Consider the following 20,222-nt stretch of genomic DNA (forward strand, 5'->3'; position numbering starts at 1 on the left):
CCATACTCTTTTGTAACACCAGAGTTAGAAAAGTACTGTAGACATGGAATCAGCTCCATCAACACAAGGGAAGAGGTCAGCTCCTTCACCACACATTATCAATCAGTTTAGCTCCAAAGGAATTATAGGTCCTGTATTTATAGTTTTGAGTATACCTACTTTTATATATCAATTTTGATAGATGCTTTTCCGGTTTTGTTATTAAATTCATAGAATTACAACCATATGAGATTTTTAATTTCCACTGTTGTCAAGAAAGGCTTAAAAACCTGCATGCTTGCAGCTGAAAATAGCAAGCAGTTCATGTGAACCTCAGAGTTGTACACAGGCATTTCAAATGTATACAAAATTTATGTCATACAGAGTATCTGGCCTCATCATCTGGAAGAGATGGGCTTTATGCTGGGTTTTATATACCTTGGAACTCTTGACCTGTTCGAAAGTTTTGAGAGCATAGAGATGAACCTGTTGTCTAAACTTGACTGAAGTCTCAGCATTACCTCAAGAGTAAATATGCACAGTATCAGAACACTAAAAATTCATTTCCTTTTGGCACCTTTCTTTGCATGCATTATGTTTATGTAAAATAATGAGGAATATTAATAACAAAATATTTATCTGGCTTGAAATTATTAAGGAGGGTGTTGTGAGGCAGGAGGAGTGTTTATGATGTGAACTTAACTGTGTCATCCTCTTACATTGATGATACAGCTCCACCTTTGGGAGAAGTTTCGCCATGCGTTTAATCCAAAGCTGCTGCTGAGAGCAGAGTCTTGGTACCTTCCCAGCCCTACCTTTTGTTTGCTGCCCCTTTCTTTGAGTCAGCTCTAATGATTGTGTGGCCACATAAGGGATCTCCTCACTGTGAGTGGTGACTGAAAGTCTGCATTTGGGAGGTTAGATCACAGTCAGAACAGCAAGTGTGGTCTGAGGCACTGAGAATGCTGGAAGTGCAGGTTTGGGCAAGGAAGCTCACAGCAACAACCTGCCATAAGACTAAGCATCACCAACAAATGTGTCCTAGGATTTAGGTCAGCTTCAGACTAGTGTTGGTATGGAAAAATGCTGTGCTGTAACACGTGCTCATTCCCATGGGCTCCTGAAGGGCTTCCCCTGGAGGTTTAATATTATCTCACACTGCTGCTGCCTCCCCTGCTGGGGCTAAGGTTCAAGGACCTGCCCTGCCTGCCATCCTGGAGGGCCAAGGCAGCTCAGATTGTTAGTGCAGAATGGGGCTAATTCACTGTGCAGGCAGGCCTGTGTCCTCCTGTGCTGGGCAGGGGAGAAGGCAGAGGGAGGCAGGAGCTTTCCAGGGCTGGCAGCCCCCAGTGCTTGTGGAACAGCTGCCCAGAGTTTCTGTCCTGCAGGAGAACAGCTGCCTCCTGGATTCACTCTCCCCAGCTGATGGACCAGAATGTTTGCCAAGCATGCAGTCTTGCCACATGGTGTGCAGGAAAGGGTTAATTTCAGAGTAAAGAAAAGGCTACCTACATCTCTCTGTGCTCTCTTTTTCTGTGCACTGAAAAGCTCCCTGTGTTTTGTGCCGCTGATGTAAAATTCCCAGACTCGTTGATTAGTGAAGCTAGACAGTAGACAGGGTCCAAGTGGCTAACCATGTGAGAAATTCAGTGACTGTAGGCTACTGTTAATTAACCTAGAATCTACAACATGGCATAATGTCTGTGTGATAAGTTATATTATCTTCAGCAGTTCAATTAAATCAAGGAGTGAGACACAGAGCAGACGTAACTCGGCAAAACAAACAGACAACTTGAGTCGGCCTTCATAATTTGCTGCGACATCACATAAATAAATGCAATAACTTGTTTAGCATAGTTAAATAGTTTGCTGCTCAAAAACTTACTGCATGACATCTCATTTTGAATAGGTTAAATTGTGGCAAATTAGGTCTCTGCCTTCAGTCTGATGTGTTCCACAGAAAAGAGGGAAAAAACTCTCCGCTAGAGATGTCATTTGTAAATTGAAATTCAACGTTTTTTTTTCTATAGCAGCAAAGAGGAACATATGGATTTCATGTTTAAATGATTCATTTTCCATACCATTGCCATCACATTAGCATTTCTTGATGTGAGATAATATTAAAACTCTGTAATTGTTCTTAATTTTGACTGATATTCTTGCATTGCTTACTAGACTGTTCTAAGGTACACAAGTGTAGAGAAGGGTTGTAGTCTTCTATATTTAGAGAAGATAAGGCCATCATCATTGCCATGTTTCAATGTGGGTAATTGGTTTCAGTCTCCGAAATCATATTGAATCCTGGGTTGCAGGAAATGCTTTCACCCACTTTTCACCCACCCACCCAGAGAGTACTCAGTTGTGCTTTAGTATCCTCCTATATAATAAGATCATTATTATATATACCTTTTTAACTCATAAGGGCCTGAATTCACATGTGAAATGAAGCTTATATTTTTGTGCCCATTGCAGAGTTTTTATTGTATATCAAGACTTTCTGATCACTGTTTGATTGGAAGGGAGTAACAATTTCAATGGGTGGCTGTATTCTGAAACGTTGGGACCAAAAATTGCCACATGTCAGCTGTTGTATGTAACTCTGAACACTGGCATTGTTGCCCTCACCCCAGGAGATGACAGAGCTGTAAACCATGGAGTGGGCACACAGTAAACCATGGAGTGGGCACACAGTGGAATCTGTGAACTTGGATCCTACTGTACCTGCATCCTCTGCCTGTATGTCCACACAAATTTACAAAGGTGATCTGTTCTTTAGGTAAATAGAGCGTTTAAGCCAGAGGTGATCACGAGCAGCAGTAGATGTTCCCATCTTCCCTGGAATCCAGCTCTAATGTCAGCAATCCTCAGAAAAGGGCTTTGCTGGTACAGTTCACTCTTCTTTGGAGATAGTAAAATGGATAGCAAAGTCTTCTGCTGTTCTCTCTATCCCCCTATACCAGACTGTTAACTGAGTAGCTACAAAGAGCAAGAGATCCCTTGCAAGATCAAATATGACTCTGACACTCAGACTCTCTCTTCAGAGCATCACCTGGTGATCCCCACAATAATGATATGCTCACATGCGTCAAGTATTCCTGTGATTTCTCTTCTATTCAGGCTAAGAGAATATTAGATTTGGGGTATTATAAATGATTAGACTGAAAATCTTCTAAGTTTTTTCAATTATAGAAATTGTCATGTTTCACTAATAGTTTTCTGAAAAGCAAATAATACTGAAAGCAATCTGGTAAATAACTGTTTCGTTCAGTTCATTGGCTTTGTTCATTTTTTGCTTCAGATTTTATTCATACAAACCCTCTCCACTTGCTGAAAACATCATTGCTTGCAAGCATGGTGCTGTTAGGTGGCCCTTCACTAGCAGCTTTGAAGATACCCCAAGATGTGTTTTATCCAGATCTGGTTCATTGTCACGTTTGTCTAAACCAGCTCCTAATGAGGTGGATTTTTTTTCCCTTGTTTACAAGAAGCACAGTTTCAGACAAGACTCTTCAGATATATGCCTTGCTTCTTCAGAATGCTGCCAATAATTTCAGTTGAAGAGGATAGAGCCATGCATGTAAAATGCTTCACAACAAAGCTGATGGATGGATCTGGCATAAGCTTTGGTTTGTACTTCTGTTCTTGGATTGAGAACTGAGAATATCTCTTTATTTCCTGCTCGATGAGTATGGCTGATGTGAAATTCTTCTCAGGCAGGCTTTTTGTTGTGAGGATGTGAATGACATTGGAGCTTTTTGCTCCACATACAGCGTTTAAGTTGTCAGTAAATAAAAATCACAGCAGGCATTTGGAATGTTTTCTTATGTAACTGAGGGAAGGAATTGCACCTGCCTTCATGCTTTGGTTTGTACTGGATGTTCTGTTTGTTTTCTACAAAAGTAGCCTTAGCCTTTAAATGTGAAAAACTGGAGGAGAACCTCAATTTAAAATTATTTAGAAAGTCAGAAATCTGTGAGAAATATGTCCCAGACAGAATTCTGTGCAACATTGCAAGAAATGTCCTCAGGACCAGCTTTTATCTCATCCCATAAACTACTCAAATCCACTGCACAGAGGCAGGACCCACTGGTATTCTTACTTTTTCCTGTGTTTTGTTTGGAGATTTTAGTCTATGATGGAACTAACAGAATTGATGATCTTGCCCAGTGAGTTTCTAACCAAGTTTCAGTGGGGCAGTTGCATTTAGGAAGTCAGGATTTCAGTATCCCCTCTGTATTTATGTGGGTTCTGATAGTGTCCTCAGGGATGAGTTCTGATGCCGTGAAGTAACTTGCTGGAGGGTTGCAGAACAAACAGTTAAAACCAAGTCATTGAGGTCACAACTACCTTGGCACAGGCAAGTAAAAGTAGCCTTTTCTGCCATAGCAAAGTGCAAGTTTAGTACATGTTGAAACTTTAGGAAAAAAATACTTGCTTTTCAGTGGTGTTATGATAAGTAAAAATTACCCTTATGTGGTGCTACGCTGAAAATAAAGCATGTGGATAAGGGTGTGCCCTGCTTTCTATCTGTTAGCCTGTATCTAAAATTGTTCTCATTCAGGTACAGTGTGTTTCTTAATGGTGAAATTTCATTGTAAGCTTTAGCAGAAGATGTGTGTGTCTGGCAAGCAGCAACACTGGTGGGAATAAATATCATGTAGCTCTTACTTGGGTTTTTGATTAGTGGCTCTCAATTCATCTCCTTTCCCACAAGGAGAGAAGAGTTACTAAAAACTATTTCACATACAAAATTGCATAGGTTTCAGTGAATTGTTCTTTATGTTGTTTCTGTGGTTTTGGTTGGGGTTATTTTTTCCCTTCTGAGAGATCTGTGACCTAAGTCCTATCAGTACAGTAGGCATTCAGCACTTTGTTCACCAGCTCATGTGCCTCTCTTGCCTTCTGGAAATAGTGTATTTGATATTAGCAGAGCTTACACATGCTGTTGTAGAGAGGTTTGAAGCAACTTCTGTTTCCCCTGCAGATCAAAGTGGTCTGTGGAAGGAGCTGTATTCACTCAGAGATTTGGTGTCAGGCAGTCACTTCTCTGGTGGTTTAAGTGAAGAGTTCAAAAAGGAATCCTTTCCCCTTTTACTTGGAAGATTCATAACCCAAACTACTGGCTCTGTTCATGGGATTTTTTTTTACACGAAGCCTTACAATATGGCTTCTTACATGTACTCACTTGGATTCTTGCCTTTCATCTGTATACACATTCATTTGACTCCTCCACCAATAATTATATGATCAGCCAGAGATGTAATTCTGAAACACAGCCTAGGTAAAGCTCTCACTGGTTGTTAGTGTGAGCTGTACCCCTGTTGGTAGAGCAGAGGTAGAAACCCACTTTGCACAATGCCTGTCTGCTTTTTCAAATTCTGCTATTGTTTTAACAATCCATGCCCTGCATGTCAGTCATCTCTTGTTAGAACAAGGCCTCTGACCAAGAGCGTTCATTGAATAAGAATTATCTAATGGAATGTGGTCCAAAAGCTCACAGACTGGGAACTCCTGAAAACTTGCCATAGCAGGAATTTTTTTTTCCCTTCATTTGTCATGATGTTAATATATGCAGCTACTCAGGCATGAGGGCATGAAGGGAGAAAAAATAGGTTGTGAACATTATGGTTGATCCAGATGCTTAGAAATTAGCAGTCATGTTTTCCCAAATTGTGCAACTGATTTAAAAGTAATGATATATTTTAAAAATTATGCCCCTGAGATTTGTGCCTCCCAGATAAAACACTCATATCATTTTCATATTTTTCTCTGCAATTCCAAGAATTATAAAACCACTACTTAAAAAACCCAACAATTCGTAAATGCTCTTTATTCTTGTTGTTTCTGGAGTTTTCACTGACACATCTGCCATCACCAGAACTGGAGAATTTAGTAACAATATCACTGTTGTAAATTGAATTCCTTCTTTTCTGTGCCATCCCTCTCCTTCAGCTAAAATTTTGGAGTACTTTGGCAATGTAGACAGTGAGGGATGACAGTGTGAACAATAGTATAGGTAAGTTTACTAAGTGCCTCTAAAATCAGGACTTCTATTGTTCAGTAAAAAGGCAGAAATTAATGTGGTAGTCAAGAATAAAAAATCCATTGGTGATGCAAGTTTCAAAACAAAATCAGATTTATTTTTTTTCCCCTTTCAAAATCCTGCCACCCTCTTCAGGAGAGGTAGGATTCCCCTCTGGAATGTCTGCCTGCCTTCTGTGCATGTGGAAGCATTTTCAGTTAAGAAATAACCCTCAGTTTTTCATGATCCTGAAGCTGATCACCCTAATTGCTCATAATGATGTCACAAGCAGTGATGCCAAGGTTCCTGGAAGGGATTGGTACAGTGAATGTGCTTCTCCCTGGCACTGGCATTTCTGAGTCTGTCACATTTGCCTCATTGGCCAGCTGCAAAGATTGAAATCTTGATTATTGGAAGGTGCTGTGCTGCCATGTCCCAACAGTGGGGCATAAACACACCTCAAAGGCGTTGAACCCGAGACTAAAAGTTCCCTTAATTTGGGCTCAGACAATTTGGGTTTCCAAGTGGAATCCACTGTGATTTGCAGGTGGGAGAAGTGGTGCTGTGGAGAGAGAGTTTGGGGAGCTCTGGTGTTTCAGCTTCAGCTTGTCTCTAACTCAAGTCATGTCAGAGAATGGTGTAAGCATTAATATGAATGAAGCAGGATTTTCTGCATTCACTGTGCAGTTGAAAGTCTTGCTTTTGAATTATGTGCTGTTCCTAGTTGCCAGACTTTGCAATAAAGTGATGTAGAAAGGAATATGTCAGCCCTCGTGTATGTTATTTACGATGTTGCTTTGCCTTCCCTTTCCAGCACTTACAGAACCCAGCAAACTTCCATAATGCAGCAACAGAGCTCCTGGACTGGTGTGGAGACCCCAGAGCCTTCCAGAGACCGTTTGAGCAGAGCCTGATGGGCTGTTTGACGGTATGTCCCCCTGCTGTGGCTCCAGTTCTGTTTTATACTCTGTTCACTCTCTCATGACCAAGGGAACTTGATTTTCAGAATCTGCGTTTTAAGGGAATTTTTGTCATTTTACCTTTAATACATAAAGCCAGACCCTAAGACCTGTTTATTTGACTCCATTGCTTAACAGGAAGCAAAATGCAATCAGAAGAAGTTGGAGCATAAGAGGGCTAAACATTTTTAGTTAGATTACTTACGAATGCACAGGCTGGATTATTTGTTACACACATACGGTATTATCTCATGATGTGAAATTGCTAATGTTCTTACAGAGTGATGAACTTTCCAGGTATTTATTTTCCTTTGGCATTTTTGGTAGGGCTGAAGGACCACTTGCCTTTTATTCTATGTATGCTGTGCTTCCAGCTAAACAGTGTTTCTGACATGCCTGTTTAGCTTACTTTGTTACATGAATTGACTGCAGGTCTCATCCTGACATACTAATTCCAACAATTCCATTGATTTCAGTGCTTTTCTTTTCATTCACTTTTCATTAAGACCACTGTAGTTCCTAAAGCAAATTCATTATAATGCATTAAAATATATGTTTTTCTATACATTTTGGTTTTGAAACTTTTGTTTTCTAGCACCAGCAGTCCAGAACTTTTATGCAGAGTTAAGACTTTAGATTAATTAAATTCTGAGCAGAAGGATTAAAAGTCTCACTGCAATTTGCCAAGCAAGATGATCTAAATAAATAGTCACAAAAGAAACAGAAATTCTGAAATTATTAATGAAGGGACTGTCATTTTATTTGTTGTGGGGCAGAAGTGCATGGATTACTTTCATGCAATGTGTAGCTGGTATACATGAAACAGCCATTAAGACTGAAATTTAGTTGCTTGAAATCCAAATGTTAAGGAATGGCTCCATCTTAGTGTGCTCCAGTGTATAGCATCCCTCAGATATGTCAGAAAGTTAGAATAAATCCAGTTATAATAGGAGATGCATATAATCTTCCAGTCAGAGAAAAAATAAAATAAAGGAAGTTAAAAATGGTAAAGTCCAAAGACAGACTATTTAACAATCCTGTTTGAAGTAAAAGTTATCAGTAGCATCAATTATGAGAAAATGCACATAATGTCCAATTGACCATAACTATATTTTATTTAGGCTTTTTAAAAACTTTGCTAGCATTTTTCAGGGTAGCTTTTGGGAAAGCAGATATTCACCTCAGGTATAACTGGGCAATCTGTGCACAGTATTTCTCTGCAGCCCTTGCTGGAACATTGTGAGTCTGACCTGCGACTTCCTTGCTGTTTAAATCTTTTCTTTCTACATGAGCAGATCTTCAGCCCTGCCCAAGTGAAGGGTCAAAATAAGGTCTGACTGCCAGTGATTCATTCTCCTCACAGTGTACAGAAAGTGGGCAGGAAATGTTCCATGAAAACTGGTGAGGTAAAATACAATACGTGTTTTTCAGTGTGTTGAAATAAAAATACCGTTTTTCTTCTGTCAAGGATGAAATAAAATAACCAGTATTACCATCTAAGTACTGTTAATATTTGAACCACATGTATTACTTTGCTTCATACTTCTCCCTGAAATCTGAACAGGATGGCATGCCCCTTTCCCAAGCTTGTTGTGGGAGAGAATTATCTGCAGTGTAGGACTGACTGGCAGCAGCATCTTTATCATGTGCTGTAATTTCATTACATTCCTGACAAGGAAATAACGCAGGAACTTAACCAGGTGGCTTGTTCTGTGTTTGATAAATACACAGGGTTTGCAGAATGCCTATAAACTGCAATGAAGATGTTTCTTGTTCTTAATTTTAAAATCCCTCTAAGAAAGATATTCTTTAATTTCTTGTTGTGTACATCCCTCTCCCTCTTCCTGCTTCCCATTAAACAGACTTAACAGCATGGTTGTATCCCAAGAGGTTTGTACTTCCTGTATCATCTTCATACATTAGCAGTACAGTGGGCAAGGTCTCTCTTTTAAATTTTTTTTTCTCCTTATATGTATATTTTTTCTATTTAAGCTTACTCATACAGTATTTCTTTCTAATTAATATGTTCTGTTTCATAATTTAGCAAACATGGATTTTTCATTTCCTTACAGTAAAAGGGGTTTGTCTACTTTTAACAAACATGATGGAACTTTAGTCTGTTTTCAGAGAAATTATTCAGAAAGTTGCAAATAAGTCAAAGGTAGCTGAAATAATGGAATATCATGAGTAGATTTAACACTAGATTGCATAGCTTCATGTTCTGTGCTATCAGGAGCCTATTTTTGTTAATGCTGATAAGGTTTACCAGTTCTTACTTCTTTGTGAGGATTATGCTAAAAGAAAAATGAAAAATGAGTATGAAAGTATTCAATCACTGAAACAGGATTACTGTTTTATTTTGCTAGCCCTTAAAATGACCTTCAATGGTCAAATCCCTGCAAATTTCCATATTTTTAGATATACTTTTTTAAAGAAAGGGATCTCTACCATCATTGCAACATTTGAGCTGTGTGCTTCTTTAAGGCATTTAATTTGGAAAGTCTACAAATACTAAAAATGCTTGCTTGCTCATAAAGCTTCCCCTCTGTAGTATTGAGAATGATTTTTGTTATTTTTATGGCATTCTGTTCCATTAACTCTCTGACCAGGGAAAAAGTGGTGTATGCTAAGCTGTTCTGGAACCATCAAGGGATATGAAATGATCATGTCCTACGAGTGGTAACACGACATATACTAATCTGAATTGAAACTTCTGAGGATGTCATGAATGCAGAAAGGCAGGCTCTCTCAGGAATGTGCAAACAGTCATTCACACGCTGCAGAGCTGAAATGCATCAGATGTAATGAGAGAGCAGCAAAACAGATCTGTTGTGGTATGAGTAGCCAGCTGAACAGGTTATCACAGATCAGCAAAACATAGGTGTAATAGGTATAACAGATCCTTTGCATCATGTAAGTCCTATGTACAGTCTTTTGTAAAAATTAACCAGTTAGATTTGATCTGATTAATAAAGGACAAATATGCTCACAGTCTTGAAATAAGGCTTTAATTTAAGAAGTGGTTCTTAGAAGTAGTTCTGTTTACCTGACATGCTGTTTTTGTGTTGGGACTGTCAGTAATGTCTGGTAACTGGATAACAACCTGGATGTTTGTATTCCTGCTGCCTGTCTTAGAATACATGCAGAAGAATGATCTTAGAAATACTCTGCCTTGTCAGTAGCAGAGGAGCTTCCAGCTTCATTTATGGAATTACTGGTTTTGATAATAATATGTAGAAAATATATATAGAATAATATACGAAATAGCCTGTTGCAGAGGGTTTTCTTAAATTGTAATACCAGCACTTAGAGAAATCTTGGTGACTTGAAAATTTTATGAGTTTGCTAGACAGCAATGGTTGAGCAACGACATGTATAATACGTGTCTAGTGTTTGTCTTGCCTTGGTGATTTTTTTTTTTTTGTAAAATCTGTGCACAGTATGCAAACTGGCTATTTGTAGGAGATAGTTTTTCCACATCAGCAGTGCTTTGTAATTCTGAAGTTACATTTGCTACTGTGGGCTCCAGTGACATTGTGTGTAACATAAAAGGAATGGTTTTCTTATTTATAGAAGAAACTCAGTATTTGATACAACAGGTAAATTTTGCCAGAGAGGTACCTAATAAGGTATGTAAACTTCATTTCGGTAGTCAAATACTTCATATAACAGATACTTTAAATGATTACTCATTTAGAGTTTAAATAATTTCCTTTTGTGATGAAAAAATCAGGCTAATGCTGCCAAGGCATATGAACAAAACTGGGGTATTTCTGTGCAGTGCAAACAGTCAAATAGAAAAGGATACATAGGTAAACCAATTACTTGTGCCATAAATAGAAAATATTTTTTCATTAACTAAGCCCCAAAATCTGTGCCTCTTCTGACCAAAATGTCATGCAAGTGCATCATGTTGCTATGTTCAAACAGTTCTGACAGACACTAATTCTAGAGCTTAACTTTTTGTGCTTACCCATTACAGAAAATCACTAAAGTGAGTGGGTAATAAAAATTTATAAAGAATGCTCATTTCAGCAGATAAATAATAAGTCAGGGTAAAGGGGTAAGCTTTGGATCTGTTTTATTTCTTGCAAACTACTGCCTGTGGAAAGGTTCCCTTAAACAGCTTTTACAGAGCTCATGCAAGCAAATTATGATCTTTCTCAGAGGCAATAAAATTTTTTCTAACTTGCCAAGAAAAGCTAGATGCTCTTTTTCAACAGTAGTTATTTTCAAATCAAATAGACAGTCTGTAGGCCAGAAACTGAATTATAATTGAAATCATTGATTCTATAAATTATTGAAATGGCAATGGATATGGTGTTCTTTTGTATATAATACTACTTCTGCAAACCAGGCAAAGCTGTGTTTTATTAGGATTGAAAAAATTTCTTACTCTAGTACTAGAATATATTATGGCCAGGCTGATAGTCTTGATAAATTTAAGCATTTAATTCTCTAAAAATATACTGTATATGGAATTACCTTACAGTCTTCTGAAATAAACAGCTTCAGTTACTACACAGCAGTTTAAAAAAATTACCCTATTTTGGCCAAATCAGATATCTGTCCAAGCAGAGAAATCCAAGTACTTTAATCACTCACAGGTTAACTTTTCTCCTAACCGTTTCCTAATCCATGTGGATAATAAAAGTCATGTTTAACAGTAAGGTTGAGCAAAAAGTTACACCACAATTGAATTATATCTCTATGTATGGGATACAAAAGCAAAATATTGCTCAAAAGTTTTTCAGGAAAGAATGCTTCAAAGTAGACTGCAGTACAAATAACTTCCAGTCAGCATTTGGCCCAAGCTGTTTTGTTCATTTCTGCCCCTTCTCAGGGGCAGTGTAGTTTCATCCCATGGTCTGCTCTTGCCAAGCAGTTTAACTTGTAACTGATCTTATTGAAGCTTTGGGTAATATTTGTGTTGGTGCTGCAGCAAAAATGGAAATGAGAAGACAGCCGAGAGCAAAATGGACAGATTTACAGACTTGCCTTCAGCAAAGGACCGTAAAGGCACTGCCTTGTTCTTTTGCTGTGCTTCAGCTTTACAAGGCACCAAGTTTATTGTTCTTTAGGGCTCTTCAGTGTGTGCAATCAAGAAATAAAAGAGTGAGAGAGGCAAAGCTGTGTGCAGTTACTCTGTGGCTGTACCTGGGGGCTTCATCTGAGAAATTAAAATCCATCACTACAATGATTTTGGACAGTAGGAGGAATTTAGGAATTTAGGATGTGCTTACCTGAGCTGGCTCCTGGTAAATCACTCAATGTAAGAGCTTCTGTGGGGAAGCTTTTGTCTCTAACCACTGTGGTTGGGATCTGAGTTTCTCTTTACATCCAAGAGATGCGAAGACTTCCTATCTCAGGTTGTCCACAAAAAGCTATGCCAAAATAGTAATTGAAATAGTAATCAAAAATGCCTTCCCTCCAAATCTTAATGTTCTAGATTTTCCTCTCCAAATACTGGGTCCGCCTCCGTCATCAGACGTGGGAAACTTACCTGTGTTTGTGAAAGAATATTTCTCTTTAAATTGCAACAAGCAAATAAACAAAACACAAAGCTGTAGTCCTAGCTGTACTTCATCTAAAGGTTATGGATTTCATTTAAATTTTGTGTTCTGCTTATAGTTCTTACTACATCTCTCTACTGCAGATAAGCGTTGCTGAAATTACAAGCATCAGTGATAAACTGATGGAAGTATCTGCTAAAAGTTCACGTTCTGATGATACCAATATAATAATACAGTAATCTTTTGAATTGTGTTTCTCTTCAGAAAATCCTGGAATTGAGACTGTTGACATTATTTTACATCATTTTAAGGAGAAAAAAGGCCTAACTGCTCTCAGTTTCATAACACAGAAATCTATTTTAGCTTGTCTGATATGGTATGAAGGGCATGATTGGTTAAAAAAAAAAATACATACATGTTAAAAAAAAAAAAAAAACCAAAACAAAAAAAACCCCACCCAAAAAATCCAAAACAAAACAAACAAACAAAAAAAAAAAAAACAACAAAAGAAGAAAACAAAACTGAGAACGGAATAGTTTCAATAACAGGATGCCTCAGACTGCAAATGCAGCTAATGCTTGCCTGGATTCAAGGCAGAAAAGTACATAATCAAAAATCAACCTGTGCCATTCCAAAAATCAGATTTCTAATCAGATCAGGGTTTGAATGTGATGAATTAGGTGGAAGAGTTGGTTCAGCATATCTATACCCAGAAAATGGGAGGTTGCAGCTGCCCATGAGAGCCCTAGAAATGTTACATTTACTCTTTTTATCCAAGACTTCCAGAGCAAAAAGTTCACGTGGAAGAAATCCTGTTCCCATCATGCTCTCCAGGCATCTGTTGAACACAGAGCTGTGTGTTTGCAGAGCAGCACAGCACTCCAGGGCTGTGTACGTGCTGTACTGCCAGGGTACAGCCAGCAGGCACAGAACACTCTGCTTCCCAGCAGCTCTGAGTGCTACCAAATAACTCAGTGTTACTGCTTGTCCTTTCACTTTGTGCTCTCCTGAAGCCCTTTTAACCTAAACTTTGGTAGGCTTGTCATGGGTTATCTAAAACTCATGGAGATCTCCTGCTCTCCAAAGTGAAGTGTTTCTGGAATTCCCTTGTCACTCTGTCTGTATGAACAGTGTGTGTTTGATGCAAATCACTGTTCAGAGTGTGCCAGGACTCAGGTGGCAGCAGTACTGCAGTGACCCAGTGATCAGCTGCTTTAATTACAGCACAATCCCTGCCTCTTTTCCTCTGGGACAATTTTCAGCGGAGAGGGTTGAGAATAGTGACCTTCTCTTCGATGTTTGGGGTGGTTAGAGACATGCAGAGAGGAAGAGGATGTACAGGAGGAGATACCCTTACTCTGCATGAGTTATGTCACCATTGCAGGAAGCATCACAAAGTACATGGCAGGCATACTGGCTTGTCTTACTTTGCAAATATGGCCTTTATCCACCTTATCGAGTTGGAAATAATTTTTAAGAAACCTCTTAATTTGAATACAAGGACTCTGTAAAGTCTCTTATATTTGCAGAACCTACTTAATGTCTGTTTTCAAGCATCAAAGGCAAGAAACTATTTAATGTTATATATAACTTCCCTGACTTGCTTTGATTGTCTCTATTGTTGAGGCAGCCCTTCTGCAACTGGAGTGTAAGAGTCTCATCAGATCAGGACTTCAGATCACAGATTTCTTCCTCCTTTTCCTACCCTTTATTTTTTTTTTTTCTGTTTGAGGCAGATCACTATTCATGTTGCAGAATTCCTCAATTTGCTTCCTGTTTATCTGATCTTTGTGTGTTACTGAGGGGGAAAAATTACCATCTACATTGCAGAATTCTAATTACAAAATTTCTGCTGTAGTCTTCAAACTGCATTCAGATAATTTCAAGTATGCACAAGTGGCTGAACACGGAGCCGTCTGAACTAGCAATCAGCTGGCATTTTTAGTTTTGAGCAACCAGCAAATTGAATTGGTAAAATTCATTCTGATGCCAGCAGGGGGGAGTGCTCTTGACTGCTGCTAGTTAAGAGTTTCATTGAAAGTGCAACATAATGGGAAGGGAGTTTAGGAATAAGCAGTCGTGTAGCTCTCTTGATTAACAGGGCTGTTAGGTTGAGAGCCACATTGTTCCAGTACTTCGTGGGGTGATGACAAGCAGGGCAGGGACTGAAGCTCCGTGGTGAAGCTCCTTAGCCTTGCAAAAGGAGAAAGGAGGCGGGGGGAGGAGGGAGAAGTACTGAAGGTAAATTCAGCAAAGAAAAGATGCTGGTAGCCATATTTGTCTGCTTTTCATGTAATTAAAACCTCACTCTCATCATGTTCTCCTCACTGTCAATGACCCTGAGAGTTCAGACATCTGGATCTCTGCAGAGCTGACTCACAGACAGTGAATGCAATGTCACCTTTTTGAAAGCTGTTTATCTGAATTATTCAGATTAAAGATTTCAGAGGTTTGAAGTGATCAGATTTTCTTACTGGCATTTGATGTTATAATAATGTTTGTTTGCAGATAGGGTATATATTCCCTTAAAGACAGCTTAAAATAGCTGTTAGTGCCCTATCAAAATTTAAAATTTAGGTGTTGCAAGTGTGTTTAGGAAATAGGCTAGCTTTTATAAAGTCTAGCTGTCTGGAACGTTATTGTAAAATAACATAAAGAAATATTACGTGTTGAACCTTGAGCTGGCCAAGCACCTCTCTCACCCATGATAAAGGATGGTGATGTCAGTTTATGGTTCTGGTACTGGAAATTATGTCTGTTGTTTTTTTCTTTAATACACTGCTTTTCAATGGAATGCTATGTTATGTATGGGTAGATCAAGTAAGATAAGTTCTTACAGCATTGCAGAATGAAGTCATGGTTGAACACATGGTACCAGCTACGCACTGCCCGAGTTTTTGCTGATACACTGGATTTGAATTTGTAGCTAGAGAAAGAGTATGTTTGCAAATGGTATCATGATCCCTTAGCCATATCATTTAATGGATTATTGAAATTGTTGCCTTGATCCCATCTGATCTGCACAGGTACCTGAATAAGGCTGAAATCACAGAAGGTTTCAATAGTGCTAGAATTCCTGGGACAGAGTTCAGACTGAGCGGGATGGCTCCAGTAGGCAGCAGGTGTCTGGAATCACTGAGGTTTGGCTTGGGACAGACCTAAGGGACCTTGCTCTCTACTCTTTTTCTCCAAGCCAGGATGTGATACAGATACAGTCTGGTCTACTATAAATCCCCTTACCCTCCAAAAGCCAGAGAATGATAGGTAGGTCTTTCCAGTGCCAGTTGATTTTTAATACCTCAAACATTTTCCCAGTGAGTCACATATACACTGAGAAGATGAATATCTGTTCCTAATTTTCTACTTAGGCATTTAATTTTTCTTTCTTTCTGATCTGTAGTATTTCATGTGTGACTTCGGTCTCATTTTTGCAACGTTTTTCCTGGTTATAATGGTAATTTTAAACTCTTACCCTCTCCTGTTAGGTGTTTGCAGACTCTTTTGCCTGTAAAACCACCTAGAGGTTTTGCAGTTTACTCTGTCGTTGTCCAGGTCAGGACTAAGTATATAGAAATTACCTGTAACAAGCACAAGTTATAATTTGACAAAAGACTAGTAATTAATAATATGAGTGAAATGTATACTTCTGTCATCTGGGCTATATTCCCTTGTTACAATAGTGTTACATAAGATAATGTCAAAAGAGATATTAAAGATATGGTAACTTGTGATGTACTCATGATCATGTTCTGTATTGCTCACCTAGTTCTTCTTTAATACCTGTTTTTGTTGTCTCTCTGGATATATGTACTTCCTGTGAGTCACCTTTTACAATCTTAAAACCAGATTTGGTACATCTCCAAGCTGTCTGTCTTGAATGAATTTCTGAAGATAATCATTAGCAGTTACACTGTTTGTCCAGGTAAATTCCTTTGAGGCACTCAAAGGTAAATTTCACCAGGATCTGCTGACCTGAATATATTAAACTTACCACATGTCTTGTAGCTATTTCTTTGTGTTCTGTGGATCGTGCTCCTATAATGCATTTGTCATCTTGTTTCTGAGAATTCTCAGTGTCTGTTTAAAAAGCCAGGGGTCCCTTGCATACAGAGGGAAGTTTGACAAGTACCAAGTGAGCCATGTCTGACTTGAATTGTAGACAACCTGAAATAGGGTCTTGGGAGGGGGATGTATGATCTGTTCCGTTGACCTTAATTTTGAAATAAAAGTCTTTGACCTGTCACAGTTAAAAGAAAAATTTGAAATACAGTCAATGCAAATATTTTTAAGCCTTGTTAAAAAATTCAGACAAGATGCAGCTGGCACCATGTGTTCAACCATGAGTTCATTCTGCAATGCTGTAAGCACTTACCATAGTTGACCTAACCATTCCTTGTAAAGGAAATAGACGTGTACTGCCCTATTCATGGTGAGCAAGCTGAGGCAGAAGGGACCAGAGAAAGCCTTCTCGAACACAAGTCCACCAGTTTGTTTAATAGACACTCTTCCTGCATTTAATGGAGTGCATACAAGAAAACTGTAGATGGAAAATGACTCTTGGCAAAACAGAAATTTTATTAGAAATATCTGCTTTCTATTAAGTTTCTTTTGAGAGAAAGAAGGGACTTTGTGCAGTTTGTCAGTGGAAGGACTTTCTTTCAAAGTTACATTATTGTTTTTTAAATTTTTTTTTTGCTAATCCAAATTTCCAATTTGTTTTCCCTCACACTTGGTAAGAAGAAGCAAGTACCAGTTTGAGTGGCTGACCTCTGCACACGGTCAAGTTCAGATTCTGCCTTCTCATGCTCAGTCCTCGCGTGGTGTTTGCTGGGGCGCTGCCTCAGCCACCAGGAGGTGGGAGCTCCCCGGCCAGGCTGTGCCCATCGGGGTGTGCTCAGCCTTGGGCTGCCCGCTCTGCAAATCTCTGCTTTCCACCCCTCTGAGCTTCATGGCACTGCTCCTCTGGCAGGGGAAATGAAGAAAAGGAAACTGATGTGATGTGGGAGAATAGAAAGCTGGCCGTCAGCCTGTGGTTAGGACTGCATTGACCAAGGCTTTGCAGTGTGTTCAGTGAAGACAGGGCAAGCAGAACTTGGCTTTTGTGGGTTTTACAGTTCTCTCTGTTTCCTGAGTTACTTCGTAGAATTTTTCCATAATTAGCAATATGTCAGTTGAGAGTAATGATTTGGCCTCTTGCTAGGACAGCCTCAGGATTTGTAGCTTCATGTATTAAAACAAATTAAGAATATTTAAGCAGCCAGTGCATTTTCTGAGTTGCTGTGTGCTCACTGATGGCCAGGTGTATCTGCCTTTCTCCAGCTTCAAAATAAATGGTTTAATGATTATGTGCTGTTTCAAAACAGAAAATGGGAGGGACCTTTCTCTATTGTTTTACAGACCTGATTAGCACTCTGAAATGTGTTCCTCTGTGATGGGAGACTACATGATGGCTAAAGGAGTTTAAATAATGTTTGTACATTAATGAGACATTGTTCTCAGGAGCCTTTTGCAAGGTGTGGTTTTGGATTTATCAGAAGAGCTTTTTTTCTGTTTTCTTCTCATCATCCCACACCCCCCATATCTACTTTTGGGTGGCTGAAGTACAGTGATACTGGAAGTAGAAAAGGGAAACAGATTTCCAAGTACATAAGTGTTTTCCAGATCTCATGGCAGCCCACCAGTCTTCACTCCTATCGCTATTTTTGCATGAAATATGACATATCATATTCTCCTCTTGTTTTTCTGTTTTTAATGGTTTTCTGGGTGAGTTTTTATTAATTTTTTAAAATTATTATTATTAAGTTTATTTTTTTTCTTAATTTTGCAAGTTTGGACCTAGAGTCTTAGCCAGGATGCTAACAACTGGACTTCTAAAAGTAAAGGATTAAAGTCTGATCTACCAAATTGGAAATGTTTTTTGTTTATCAAAAAAATTGCATTATTTCTTTTACTTTATTCCTTTTCAGTTTTCTATCTAAAAGCTGTAGTTGTAAAGAAATGTGATAAAACAGTAGATGTGTATTACTGTACTGATCATCCTCAATTTTCATTTATTTTCCCTAAAGCTCTCTTCTCAGTTTTGAGATTGGAAGGGTTACATTTAGGGAGAGAACACTCCCACAGATCAAGTCTTATGAGCATCTAATTTTTAAATGAACAGGAGCACAGAACAAAAAATCTACCTGGGAACTTCATTCATGTTAATTCTTTTTTAAGAAATAAATTTGGTTCTTAATTGTTAATTAGGAAAAGTGGATATATTGGAAAAAGTATAAGATAATGTTTAACTAACACATACATTAGTTCTTCACACTCTTCCATACTGTTGCTTTTTGCAGTCCTGGACACACATAATTGCAGTGTCATCCATTAAGAAAGAAGCTTTCAGATGAAGAAAGGGTGGGAGAAGGATATTTTCTTGTACTGTAAGCTGTTAAAGATAGGGACTTTCTTTTGCCTCAGGAAATGGTGCTCTGCCCTTGTGCAGTTCCTTCATTGTTTTAATGCAAAGAAGTAATGGCACTGTTAAGAATAATCTGTTTTATCTGTGCCTCTGAGTCTGAAGTCATCATGTGCCACTGGAAGGCAATAGAAAAGCTGTGCTGTGTATAACTTTAGCATCATTTGGCAGAATGACTGTAGGATTGTGTTTGTGCTGTGCAGATTTTAAGAGGATACGTTCTTGGCTGATTGCTGGGTTGCTGGCTTGGAGAAACAGTTGACTGCTTTTTGTCCTTGACTACAGTCTTCAATTTGCCTGGTTTTGCTAGTTCTTCTAGATCAGTCAACAACAACAGCAGTCTTACCCTAATTTAATGTTTGGCAAATGCTTCTTGCACAGGCCTGTTCATTCTAAAATGGTGGTAAATGTGCTCCCCAATACAGTATTATTGAAATGCAGCAACTGTGACACTGAGCACAGTGTAGGACAACCCTGCCCAGCAGTGTGGAGCAGGCATTTTAACCTGAAGGACCTGGGCACTGCCCTTGGGAACAGGGCCAGGAACTGTACAACAGAGGGAGAGACTGAGGGTTTCTCATCCTCACATCTCAAATGCATTAAGGTGTATTCTATACAATCTTTACATACATTGCTCTTCTATTATTTCTTCTGGCTTTTGTCTCTCCAATTTTCATGGAACTACCAGGCCTTTCTTCTGACAGGTGATCAAATAATTGGATCACCAGAATACTCCTGTGTTCAGTTCATTGTGCTTGTCTTGGAAACTACTGGGGATCACTGCCTCATACCATGTTTGTACTGTGCTCTTGCAGCAGATTCAGGTGTCAAATATTAGTGCTGTTAAGCAGGTTAATGTCACTTTGTCAAGAGCTCAAGTAACCCCTAATGAAGCTTTCTCTCTTTCCCTCTGCAGGTGGTAAGTCGAGTGGCAGCTCAGCAAGGATTTGACTTGGATCTTGGATACAGGCTACTGGCAGTATGTGCAGCCAACAGGGACAAATTCACTCCAAAATCAGCTGGTAGGAAAAGCTTTTTTGATGTATTGTTGATTCTCAGATGATGATATTCTGTAAAAAATGCTACCTGTGACTGTCTTGCGTTCTGTAAAAAAAACAAACCAGAAGCGAACACGTATTTGGTGCTTATAGCTCTGTTGCTTTTAGCATTTCAATGGCATGCTCTTCTGAGGATACGTGACTTTGGAAATTTATGTTTTCCCCAGCTAGAGCTGTTTGTTGCCCTATTTGATCTCATGGATGAAATGCTGCTTCCAGAAGCACAGATGT

General features: G+C 38.9%; 1 protein-coding gene across 7 annotated transcripts in view; it reads left to right on the forward strand.

Moving 5' to 3' along the window:
• Positions 1–20,222, forward strand: part of ZMIZ1 (zinc finger MIZ-type containing 1) — a 337,962-nt gene that overhangs the window by 192,784 nt on the left and 124,956 nt on the right. For all 7 annotated transcript variants that reach the window (XM_063163882.1, XM_063163881.1, XM_063163886.1 and 4 more), the window contains 2 exons: positions 6,816–6,929; positions 19,850–19,955. In XM_063163882.1, coding sequence (XP_063019952.1) covers positions 6,816–6,929; positions 19,850–19,955 — 220 coding nt within the window. The remainder of the gene's footprint in view (positions 1–6,815; positions 6,930–19,849; positions 19,956–20,222) is intronic.

Source organism: Melospiza melodia, chromosome 9 (genome assembly GCF_035770615.1).
Source record: "Melospiza melodia melodia isolate bMelMel2 chromosome 9, bMelMel2.pri, whole genome shotgun sequence".
Lineage (NCBI taxonomy): Eukaryota > Metazoa > Chordata > Aves > Passeriformes > Passerellidae > Melospiza > Melospiza melodia.